At 39.6% G+C, this 12,652-nt stretch overlaps 1 protein-coding gene across 2 annotated transcripts in view; it reads right to left on the reverse strand.

Annotated features, from left to right (window-relative positions):
• Nucleotides 1–12,652, reverse strand: part of IQGAP2 (IQ motif containing GTPase activating protein 2) — a 331,348-nt gene that overhangs the window by 110,926 nt on the left and 207,770 nt on the right. For both annotated transcript variants that reach the window (XM_011996387.1, XM_011996395.1), the window contains 5 exons: nucleotides 10,708–10,775; nucleotides 9,923–10,036; nucleotides 9,060–9,238; nucleotides 6,732–6,819; nucleotides 1,787–1,950 (listed from right to left, as the gene is read on the reverse strand). In XM_011996387.1, coding sequence (XP_011851777.1) covers nucleotides 1,787–1,950; nucleotides 6,732–6,819; nucleotides 9,060–9,238; nucleotides 9,923–10,036; nucleotides 10,708–10,775 — 613 coding nt within the window. The remainder of the gene's footprint in view (nucleotides 1–1,786; nucleotides 1,951–6,731; nucleotides 6,820–9,059; nucleotides 9,239–9,922; nucleotides 10,037–10,707; nucleotides 10,776–12,652) is intronic.

Genomic DNA, 12,652 nt, shown 5'->3' on the forward strand with positions numbered 1-12,652 from the left:
ACCACACCCAGCCAATACAGAAGTCTTAATAAGCAAGAATAAGAAAACAAATGCTACCACCCAAGCTCTTTTGTGTATATCCTTTTATGTATTTTAAATTCATACATACATTTGCAGAGGTTTTGTCTCTAAATGACTTCATTTTCTTATTGCAAAAAACAAGATAATGCTATATATCTTAATCTCATTTTTCCCACTTAATATTAGTATGGATATCTTTTCCAGTCATTATTCTTTACATTATCATTTTTACTGGTTGCACAAATTTCTAGCATGTACAAGCACCATAAATGTTATTAATTTACAGGCAATCTGTTATTAATTAAATAGTCATTTGTTTCCTGGTTTTCAGTATTATAAACAATGCTGTAAAACATCTCTGTGGCTAAAGCTATTTGGTTCATATCCTTCAGGCTTATTTTCTAGAATGTAACTGTCAGCATCACGGGCTTTTGATCTATATTACTAAGACCACCCTGCAGAAAAGCTGTATAATTCATACTCCCAGAGGCTGTGTAGGAGATGTTTGTGCCCCATATTTATACCTACCAATCTAATTTTAAATAGTAAGTGTACTGTGCTTTAATTTATATATTTTTCACTTCTGAATGAATTTAAACTTTTTTTTGTCATTTGTATATTTCTTGTTTTACGAATTGCCTGCTCATGTTTTTGGCCTCTCTTTATTGTGTGTGGATAAGTGCTGATTGTGACTTTAAAGATCCAATGACTGTCCTATGTTTTTCTTTTGAACTTTAATTTTTTCAATTATTTTTTATATTTAACATTTTATGTTGAAAACTTATTCTGATATATGTGTAGTGAGTTAATGTTTTCTTAACGAAGCTTAAACACTTGCAAGGACATCATTTATTAAATAGTCCTTTCCCCACCTTCTTAAAATACGAGCTTTGTCATAACGCTGAATTCTTGGTTCTGCTTTCAGTAGTTTTCATTTTGTTTCATTGTATGGCTTACAAGAGCGTTAGTAAACATGTTCTTAATTACTGTAACCTTGTTTGAAATTATTGTTGAATGCTGTTGTCCTTTTAAGGAGCACAAATTTACAAAAATCAAAGCCATGGTGCTAATGGTCTTTTTTTTTTTTTTTTTTTTGTGACGGAGTCTCACTCTGTTGTCCAGGCTGGAGTGCAGTGGCTGGATCTCGGCTCACTGAAAGCTCCGCCTCCTGGGTTCATGCCATTCTCCTGCCTCAGCCTCCCGAGTAGCTGAGACTACAGGCGCCCCCACCTCGCCTGGCTAGTTTTTTTGTATTTTTTTAGTAGAGACGGGGTTTCACCGTGTTAGCCAGGATGGTCTCGATCTCCTGACCTTGTGATCCGCCTGTCTCGGCCTCCCAAAGTGCTGGGATTACAGGCTTGAGCCACCGGGCCCGGCTGGTGCTAATGGTCTTATTTGCAGTTTCTAAAATTGCAGATTGAGCTTATTTTCTATATAAAAAAATTATATATTGTAAAAAAAAATACCACATCGGTATAGCTAAAAATTATCCAAGGTTCTTCAAATATCACACAGAGAATAAGAACAACCTATTTTCAGATGTATATATATAGACCACTGCTGGAATTTCCTAACTATGCTCTTAGATTCTTTATGTAGACTAAAAGCAAAGTTAACAAGGAAGGAGGCCATGGAATTGGTACGGGTGGGCCAGTGAGACCAGGACTGGTACAATACCCCTATTCCCCTTTCCTAACTAGGCTTCCCTAGTGCGCCATGGCACACAGAGTTACCATCCCCGCAGCTGGGGTCTCCTCTGACTTACCATGGCGTTCTGTTTCTGGAGGTTGAAAAGTTCGTTCTGATACATGGCAGCAGCAAAGGGATAAACAGCAGGCAGCTGGGCTTCTGGTTTCTTCAGTGCAAGCAGTGTATTCTCGGGGTCACCTTCCGGAATGACAGCATTAATATGGTCCACCGCAGCCTGCCCTGAGGGTGGGGGTTCACGTTTTGTCAGAATGGTTGCTCTTTCCACTGCGGTCTCACCCAACCAGCCCTTCTTCCCAAGGATTTGTACCTAAGCGGTTACTTTTCATGAACTCTGAAAAGCTGCAGGCAGAGGGTAGGTAAGGCTTTGAAAATGTTATCTCAGTAATTCAAACCAATCCAATCCTTGGAGTTAGTGCCTACAAGAACCTTAGCACTGATGAAGCTTAGGTTATGAGATCATTTCTGAGTAGCATGACTTCCTTCCAAAATCCTTCCTTTTAGGACCAGCTCTGGTCTCACCTTTTCCATGAAGCCTTCAGATTGCTCCAGTCCTTAAGGATTTCTCATCTTGTGATCCCCACAGTTATTTAAAGCTGGGCCATGTAGTTCCAGCAGGCATGTTCCTTGTGCTCCTTATGTGTTAGTACTGCCTCCCCAAGGAGACTTCAAGCGACACGAAGACCAGAAGCAAGCCTTGCCCTACTGCTGTATCTTCCTGATGCATAAGCTCTGAGGTAAGCCCACAGCAAGCACTCAGAAACATTGCTGCAACATCTGAGACAACCATAAACTCTGTGATATGGTTTGGTTCTGTGTCCCCACCCAAATCCCATGTTGAATTATAATCCCCAATGTTGGAGGAGGGATCTGATGGAAGATGATTGTAAGATGGGGGTGGATTTCACCCTTGCTGATAGTGAGTTCTCATGAGATATGGTTAAGTGTGTAGCACTTCCCCCTTCTCTCTCTTCCTCCTGCTTTGGGCATGTGAAGATGTGCCTGGCTTCCCTATCGCCTTCTGCCATGATTGTAAGTTTCCTGAGGCCTCCCCTAGACATGCAGAACTGTGAGTCAGTTAAGCCTCTTTTCTTCATAAATTACCCAGTCTCAAGTAGTTCTTTATAGCAGTGTGAGAACAGACTAATACACTCTGTGATCTCTTGACCAGTTGTAAGGTGTAGATTATAAAGACTTGGATTTTGGTGACCAAACCGAAATGCTTGGAACAGTGGATTCAGCATAGTTTTCAGAGAACAAAAATGAAATTGCTGAGTAAATGGGAGAATGAATGATGAACTCTGCCATCAGGAAAGAGCAAATGAGATGTAGATTCCAGAGTTTTGCCTTATAGAGAAGACATCTGGGTAGCAGAAGCAACACACATCCATAAATTTCTAGAGTCTTTCAAGGGTTAGCTTGTCTGCCTAATTCGTGACTACACTGAAGCTTAGATTCTTCTAACCCTTTTTGACAAAATGACAATTTATCTTCTCTAAATACATTCACAAGGATCTTCCCTCCATCTTTTTACTAAAAGATATAACTCAATAACAGGAAATACTTATGATGAATGGAATCCTTCAAGTCATCCCCCAGAAAACTCACACTTAACCTAAAGGGCCCTGAGAACCATTTTGATCTTTAAAATTTATGTGACAAACCAAAAAATTTCAGAAATGAAGGTCTAGTGGTTGTTTGTGGTATTTGCGGTTCTTCTAAAGTTAATCCAAGGCCTTTCAGCTGCATCTCGGATTACCCTAGGTAGGATCTTGCTTTACCTTTGATAAATTTATCATACGGGCTTGTACAGCTGAATTTCAAACATCAGAAAATCATGTCTTTAAAACAGTTTTCTCTCTTTCCTTCTCTCTCTCTCTCTGTCTTTCTTTTTTTGAGACAGTCTTGCTCTGTTTCCAAGGCTGGAGTGCAGTGGTGCAATTTTGGCTTGCTGCAGTCTCGACCTCTTGGGCTCAGGAGATCCTCCCACCTCAGACTCTAGAGTATCTGGGGCTACGGTTGTGTGTCACCGGGCCCAGCTAATTTTTAAATTTTTTTTTTTTTGTAGAGACTGGGTCTCTCTTTGTTGCCCAGGCTGTTCTTGAACTCCTGGCCTCAAGTCATCCTCCCACCTCAGCCTCCCAAAGTGCTGGATTACAGGCATGAGCCACTGCACCTAGCCTGAAAAACACTATTTTTTTTTTTTTTTTTTGAGATGGAGTCTCGCTCTGTCACCCAGGCTGGTGTGTAGTGGCGTGATCTCGGCTCACTGCAACCTCCCCGCTTCCTGGGTTCAAGCGATTCTCCTGCCTCAGCCTCCCAAGTAGCTGGGACTACAGGCGTACGCCACCATGCTTGGCTAATTTTTGTATTTTTAGTACAGACAGGGTTTCACTATGTTGGCCAGGCTGGTCTTGAACTCCTGACCTCGTGATCCGCCTGCCTCAGCCTCCCAAAGTGCTGGGATTAGAGGCATGAGCCACCACACCCGCTCTGAAAAACACTATTAAATAAACAATTTCTTAAAAAAAAATAAGGTAAGATCAACCACTCTTTTATACTCTGCATTTAACAAAATGTCCAGGCAGGGCGTGGTCGCTTTTGTCTGTAATCCTAGCATTTTGGGAGGCTGAGGTAGGAGGATCACTTGAGTCCAAGAGTTCAACATCAGACTGGGCAATAGAGTGAGACCCTGTCAAAAAAAAAAAAAAAAAAGCAAAGAAATGCAAAATATCCAGCTCTGATCTTAACAGAATACATCATGCAATGAATGGAATGCATTTGCTGAACCTGAAAGGTAAATGGTTGTAATGTGAACAAAGATGAGGCCTCTGACAACAGATCTGTTGACATTACCACCGATGAATGTAGATGCCTTAACATTTTAAGATAATAACCCACATGGTTGGGGAAAACCTTGTCAAAGTAATGATTCTTATATTTAAAAAAAAATTTTTTTTGAGATGGAGTCTCGCACTATTGTCCACAGGCTGGAGCGCAGTGACACAATCTCAGCTCACTGCATCCTCCGCCTCCCACATTCAAGTGATTCTCCTGTCTCAGCCTCCCAAGTAGCTGGGATTACAGGCGCCCGCCACCATGCCCAGCTAATTTTTTGTATTTTTAGTAGAGACAGGGTTTCACTATGTTAGCCAGGGTGGTCTTGAAGGCTTGACCTCGTGATACACCCACCTGCACCTCCCAAAGCGCTGGAATTACAGGCGTGAGCAATTCTTACATATTTTAAAGTATACAATTGTCTCATTTTCATGTCATCAAAATGAGGATTTTTTTTTTCCTAAGGTTACTTTCAGTTCTACTGGACTATAAATTTTAAGATGGGGAGAGATAAAAAGACTTCAGAATAATCATGTTCTACACACTGAAAGCCATCAAACTTTGCCTTCATATTTTCAGCCAGTTATGCCATTAGTGCAAAATATTCAATGCCTTTTACTTCAAAATGGAAAAAAAAAAGTATAGCCAATTTGGCATTAAATTTGTGGTCAGGAATTTATGGCACTGAGTAAAGAACTAAAATATTTATATAAAGCATTTTATTTAACATGAAAAAGAAAACTGTTTTCATGGTTATAAATATTTCAAAAATAAGGAATGGTTAAAGGCTATGGAGCCATTTCCTCTCTAAGTTTATGGACCTCAGATGTCTCACCGGCAACATTAATTTCCTCCTGTAATTCATTTCTGTCAAGCATCATGAAATTCGCAGCTTTCACAAGGAGCAAAAAGACAAACTTTAAATTGGACTTCATTTCATGTATCATTAGCAACATGTTCAAGATTTCACAAGAATAAAAGAACAGGCACGTGCATCCTAAAATGTTAAGGTGTTACCCTTAAAAAAAAAAAAAGGTAATTGAGAGTTTTCAACCCAGTTATGTGTATGTGAGGCAAATTCTCAAACACACTCAGTTGTTAACTCCTAGACATTTACATTAACCCTCTGGGGCTTTCCTTAATTACTGTTTGAGCCCCTTAGGATATTTCTCTCCAGCAACTTAGGAGCAGACTTCCGAGTAACACCTGCGGAGGTACACTTCTTTTCTATAGTTACAAGCAAAAAAGAATATTCAAAACTCAACCAGGATGTTAAAAGGAAGGCAAGGTTTAGGACTGTTGTAATTAGTGGACACTCCAAATTTTAATTTGGCAGGGAGTTCACATGTTTTATTAAGCAGGCTAAATGGTCTTTCATGTATTAATTTTTTGGGTATATATGGATTATTTAGATTGACCAGGGAAAAATAAACATCAAATGAAATTTCTTACTGACTCTACCGATGCTCAAGGAAAAATAGGTTTTGCCAGAGGGGAGAAAAGACGAATAAAAAAAATTGACGTATCTCAACTTGCATATGCTTATTTTAATTACCTGAGTCTGCTGTTCTTTACAGTCACACACCTGAGCCAGGTACTAAGAGGAACTCATCTGCTTGACTCCACAGAGGCTCAGGGGTGTGGGACTCAAAGGTGCCATCATGAGAATTCATCTGGCCTGCCCATAGTCCCATTCACTGGCACCAAAGTTACACAAGTGTAAGAAAAATCTTATGAGCTACAGATTAATGACTGGGAAGTCACAGAGAGCAGTGGTGTCAACAGCACCTTTTACAATTCCAATAGAACGTCATCGCATAATCATGGGCAAGCAACTACAATCTGTAAGTTATAATCTTTTGCTAAATAACCTTCAGTATTAGCCCCAAAAGTGACAGATTCAAAATGTGGAATGTAATGAAACAGAAAGGTAGAATCAGACTAGCTTCAGGATACTTTGTGTGGACTGAGATCACCAAAAAAAAGCCCAGTGGGAAACTGCCAAATGCTGCACCAAAATTAAGAGCAACACTGACACTGAGTAGATTTTTCATTGTAGAAGGCAGTTTTCCAAGTGTACAAATTGAGAGTTGTGTTGGGATTCTGGCAAGGAAAGTCTGTATCTTATGGAAATATCAATTTCCTTCATACGATCCATTACTTACTGTTGACTTTATTAATATTGCCTTGGATTTCTGCTTGCGTCAGCAGTTCTTCATAAGCATCTCTTTCTTCTTCTGAAATACAGCTATTCTGCAAAACAAAGTCTTCACTGATTTCTGAGGTTAAATAAAATATTTCCAAAACTCGGAACTCAAATGGAAAAATGTGAAGAGTGATAAAAACCATTCCCTAATTATTTAAATTCATTGCAAGCATTTGTGGAGTGCCTGCTCTGTGCAGGGGACTAGGGGAGAATGCTGGCAAAGATTACAAAGATGAATGACAGACCCAGTGACTCTTTGAAAAGGGCTAATTTTCAAATGTGGAAAACATTAGTTTGGACCACTTGGTATTGCCATTTTTGTAGATCAAAAACAGTTGAATAGCACCAATTTCATTTGATTTGATCTAATAAAATCAAGAACACAAATAATAAATATACCTAGAAGAATCGAATAGGTTCTATAAGAGAAGTACGATAAGCATTCTTTAGAAAGTATTCATACTTAATTGGGAAGAAAATTTTTCAAAGAGATCATAATCTATGAGGGCTTCGAGCAACAGAATAATGTCAAGAATAGGACACAGACAGCAGATGGAAAGCTTAGCACATTGGGCTACAGCTTGGAGTGTGTGTCCAGGGTTAGCCAAAAAGATGAGGGGGTCAGCTGAAGGCTAAGCTAAGATTTGGTGTTTAAATCAGTAGGCAACAGAGAATTGGGGGATGTTTCTGGTGGGTTAACATCAGATTTGTAGTTAAAGATCAATTTTGTAACCTCTAGCTCTAAGAGGGATTGGCTTGGAGAATAACAGGAGGCAGAGAGACCCACGAGGAAGGTGCTTGATACAAGAGTCATGCGATGAGGTCAGGAGGGGCAGGACTAAGGCAAGACTGGTGAGACTAGAAGGTTGACGACAGATTCAACTCCAACAAGAGTAGGCAGCAGAATCTAGCAATGGATGGGACACAGGAGGCATAAAGAGTTCTGAGATAAAGCTGGCCATCATTCTTCTGAACCAGGGATGTCAGCAAGGGGAGCTCTTCTGACATAATGGGGTACAAAGCCAGAGGGACACAGATGAAGTTATCTGGTGGAGTAGGAGAGAGACCAATTTGGGATGGGCTGGCATAAAGCTGATGGCTGATTTCTTCAATAAGTGGATGAGCTCAATGGAGGAAGAACAGAGAAGGGATTCAATGTCAGACCTTGAAGAATCCCCGTACTGAGAGGGAGGAGCAAGAGGAGAAACAGGCACAGAGGAGAACCGTTGCAGCAAGGACGCACATAAGCTAGTGGAGCAGAGAATCTCAAGGTAGGGGGCCGACCCTGCCAGATGCTAGTGAGAGTCACCAGTAGAGAAAACGCCAAAATCTAAAGTGGTTACTTTTAGTCATGGAGCTGAAACTGACATGGCAAGAGCTTAATGAGAGACAAGGTGGTGAGGAAGTAGAATCTCTCAGCGTAGACAAATTTTTCAATAATGGACTAGATAGGAGGTGGTTACTAATGGAGTTAGGATTAGGAGCAGGCTGTCTTGCACAGGAGGGACATCCTCAAATATAAAGGATTGACTACTGGGAAAATACAAAGACCGTAGCTTCAAAAACATCCTCTCTGAACTTCACCACACTGAATTATTAACCTCTACTACCAAATGTAAAAGTAACTTGGCTAATGTAAGGTCTGTTGATGATGTCTAACAAGGGATGATCATGAGTTGCTATGTCTACACTTTCTGGGGACATTAGTAAGTTTGCAACATGACTTTTAATTCTTTCAATATATAACATTCATCACAAAATTCCCTTTTTAAAAATTGAGAGAGGGTCTCACTCTGTTGCCCAGGCTGGAGTACAGTGGCAGGGTCACAGCTCACTGCAGCCTCAACCTCCCAGGTTCAAGGGATTCTCTCAGCTCAGCCTCCCAAGTAGTTGGGACTGCAGGCTTGCACCAGCAAGTCCAGCTAATTTTTTATTTTTATTTCTATTTTCTTAGAGGCAGGGTCTCACTATGGTGCCCAGGCTCGTCTTGAACTCCTGGACTCAAAGGACCCTCCTGCTACAGTCTCCCAAAGTGCTGGGATTACAGGCATAAGCCACCATGCCTGGCCTATAAAATTCCTTTTCATGCCTTATATAGGGATATAATCTAATTGCCTTACATAGTGTATAGTCCTCTTCTATGCTACATTTCATTCAAATCAATTGTCTGTGGCTATAGAGAACATAGCCAATTGATTTAAAAATACTGCTTTTAACATTAAGGCTTTTCAAACTAGTAACTCATAAGCACATTCATTACTGTTTTTATTACACAGAATCTAAGTACCTTCAGTCTTGCATTTTCCTCTTTTTTCTTTTTGGCATCCCAGAGTTCTTTCTGATATTCTGGTGCAAGGTTGTCATCCACTAAAGTTAAAACTGCATTTGGGTTTCTTAGTGTTACAATGGTCTGCTCTGCTACTCCTTTTTCAACTGCTTCATTAATGGCTATAACTGCAGCATGTACTAAAAAGTAAAGAGAGAGAGAGAGGAAAAAAAAAGGTTTTTATCAGCAAAAGACATCATGGACAGTTGCACTGACCTGTGTAAACTCAAGCAGTTTTACTTTCTTTCTTGGCTTCCAGTAAATATGTCAAAAAGAGAATTCAGACATATTATGGAGCACCTGACAACCTCTCCACATGGTTGTCTTTGGTCCTGATCTCAGCATCTGTTAAGTAATTCTGACTCATTTATATGTCACTGAATGGCTAAAATGATCCAAGCCCTATGTCAACCACAGGAGTTAGAAGGTAAGTCAATCCTTGTCCTCTGGTCAGGGCGACATGGGTAATTTTAAAGTAACATGTTGGTTCCAAGAGATGCTTGCAATTTAGCTTGCAATACTAAAAGACCTGTAACAATGAACTCTACCACTAAAATCTACAGACACAGAAAGTAGAGAACTATGGACAATGAAGGTATTTCTAGAACCTCAATTCATGTTGTACAAGAAGAAGTCTAAAGACCAAAATCAATTACTTGGTTATACTATGACATCCTCAAAGTAATCATCTATAAAAGAAATAATAAAATGTTTAGGGTGCTTAATGTATCTTCTAAATATTCTATTTCAAGTAATCAAAATCAACAGGTAAAGTACAGGTAAGTCTCACGTCAATGGCAAGTTTGGATTTTAAATGGACTTACATGCAGCTTCATCCACGGACAGTTCATTGGCCAGAATACCACCTATTTTGCTGAAAGATGGCATCTGTATTCCGTATTTCTCAAGTTCTTTTCTCATATTACTGATTTCCTCCTCTAACAAAGAACCAAATAATAATAATCCATTATCAGAGAAAGTTACAGACAGGGATGGACACAGGAATGAGTACAATCATATCAAGAAATGTCTTCATCAGGAAGTGGGGTTGTTTCTAAACAAGAGCCTTAGGAAGAACCCAGCCCGTTTCTCATTTCACAAACATGGGGAAGGAGAACTGAGTTAAGAACAAACAAGATAGGTCTGTTTTCTCTTCTCACCAATATACAGGAATAAGGGAAATCAATAATATCAAAATGGGGGAAAAACGTATTGGTACTTTTTAAATATTTATTTATTTATTTATTTATTTATTTATTTATTTTTGAGGCAGAGTCTCACTCTGTCACCCAGGCTGGAGTGCAGTGGCGCAATCTCAGCTCACTGCAAGCTCCGCCTCCTGGGTTCACGCCATTCTCCTGCCTCAGCCTCCCAAGTAGCCGGGACTACAGGCACCCACCACCATGCCCAGCTAATTTTTTGTATTTTTTGGTAGAGACGACGGGGTTTCACCGTGTTGGCCAGGATGGTCTCAATCTCCTGATCTCGTGATCCACCTGCCTCAGCCTCCCAAAGTGCTGGGATTACAGGTGTGAGACACCACACCCGGCCAGGTATTGGTACTTTTTATAACGAGATTGTAAAAAATTACAAAGATAAAGAGTAGTACCTGTGAAGTCTACTTTGCCCAACAAATCCTGGATCTGGGGTGCTATTCCTAGTTTGAACAGATATAAACTGAAAGAAAAAACCACAAAATGATCAGAAATTTTATCATCATAAGTCTTAAAGTTAAAAATTACATAATTATTAATAGTTTTTTCAGTTGAAAAAGACCTAAGAGATATCTAGTCTATTAATTTTGTAGATGAGGAAACTGAGTCCCTAGGTAACAGAGTCCTTGGTGAGGCCAGGATCAGAATTCCAATCTGTGTCCCAAAGACTGGTCTTCTGTAATCCACTTCCACAGCACTTCTACAGAGTCAGCTAACTCTGCATCATCCATTTGTACAGAGAACAAGAAACACAGCTAATACAAAACAGCAGGTAATAAATGCAATAAACATTTCTTTGGCTATTCCTCACATAATTCTTATTTTATTGAAGGTACAGCATGAATAATATTTTGCTTTTTAATATTCCTCCAAGTACCACATACCCCTTGAGGAAATATTTGTTTTACATTTTCTAAACCAATAAATAGAGTGGCAAGACTATCAGTGGGTGAGGTAATGTTAAACTATGATGTGTGTATATCACCCAAGGGGAAGATGGAGAATAAATTGGATGTATTTAAAAACAAATCCATAAGGTAGTAATGATGGCATCCATTAACCTACCCATAACCTGAGAAAAGAACTTGAGAGCTGGCATCTAAATTCTATCAAAATTATATGTGCTTTTCCCACCCTTATCACTGAGTCATAGTTTCATGTAATAGTATATATGAGAAAGTGAACTGAATTATTTTTATGGCTTGAAGTACTTCAAAATTATCACTTCAGATGTTGATGTGAGATGGAGCTCCAGAGTTTATAGAACGTAGAATTTCATTAAATGCATTAAGAAAGTTGAAGATCAAGCGTTTTCAATGGTATTAAAACAAACTCTTAAAATGTATGATCAGTCATTTAATGTAAGTAGCTTGCATTAAAACTGACAATAATTTTCTGATTTTTTTTTTTTTTTGGTTGAGACAGAGTCTTGCTCTGTTACCCAGGCTGTAGTGCAGTGGCGTGATCTCGGTTCACTGCAACCTCCGCCTTCTGGGTCCAAGCGATTCTCCTGCCTCAGCTTCCCAAGTAGCTGGGATTACAAGTGCATGCCACCAAGTCCAGCTACTTTTTGTATTTTTTTAAGTAGAGACGAGGTTTCACCATGTTGGCCAGGTTGGTCTCGAACTCCTGACCACCTGCCTCGGCCACCCAAAGTGTTGGGATTACAGGCATAAGCCACCGCACCTGGCCAATTTTCTGATGATTTTTATGAAAAGCAATTATTTGACCAAATACATGATCAAAGTTAAAAATTAATGATTTATGGTTTAAAAAATTACACAGATAATCACCACTCAGTTACACACTAAATAATTTGATATATATGTTCTTCTGAAGTTGTTTCTGGACATACCTGTTTTATAAATGTATATATTATTCTAGAATATGAATGTATTATAATTTTCTTAAGCAATTGCTGAGCATTTAGATTGTTATTAATTAATAATTATGGCAAATAATGCTTTAGTAAACCTACTTACATATAGACACAGACAAATCTTTGTGCATATTTCTTATTTGTTACAATAAAGCCATGAAAACAAAATTACCAGCTTGAAAGGGCACACACAAAATAAAAGTTTTCAACGTATATTGTCCAAATGGGATCTTAAAAAGAGATTATGCTCGGTCCAGGCGCGGAGGCTCACGCCTGCAATCCCAGCACTTTGTGAGGCCAAGGCAGGTGGATCACCAGGTCAGGAGATCGAGACCATCCTGGTTAACACGGTGAAACCCCGTCTCTACTAAAAATACAAAAAAATTAGCCAGGCGCGGTGGCGGGCACCTGTAGTCCCAGCTACTTGGCAGGCTGAGGCAGGAGAATGGCGTGAACCCGGG

This window comes from Mandrillus leucophaeus, unplaced genomic scaffold (genome assembly GCF_000951045.1).
Source record: "Mandrillus leucophaeus isolate KB7577 unplaced genomic scaffold, Mleu.le_1.0 Scaffold114, whole genome shotgun sequence".
Taxonomy (NCBI): Eukaryota; Metazoa; Chordata; class Mammalia; order Primates; family Cercopithecidae; genus Mandrillus; species Mandrillus leucophaeus.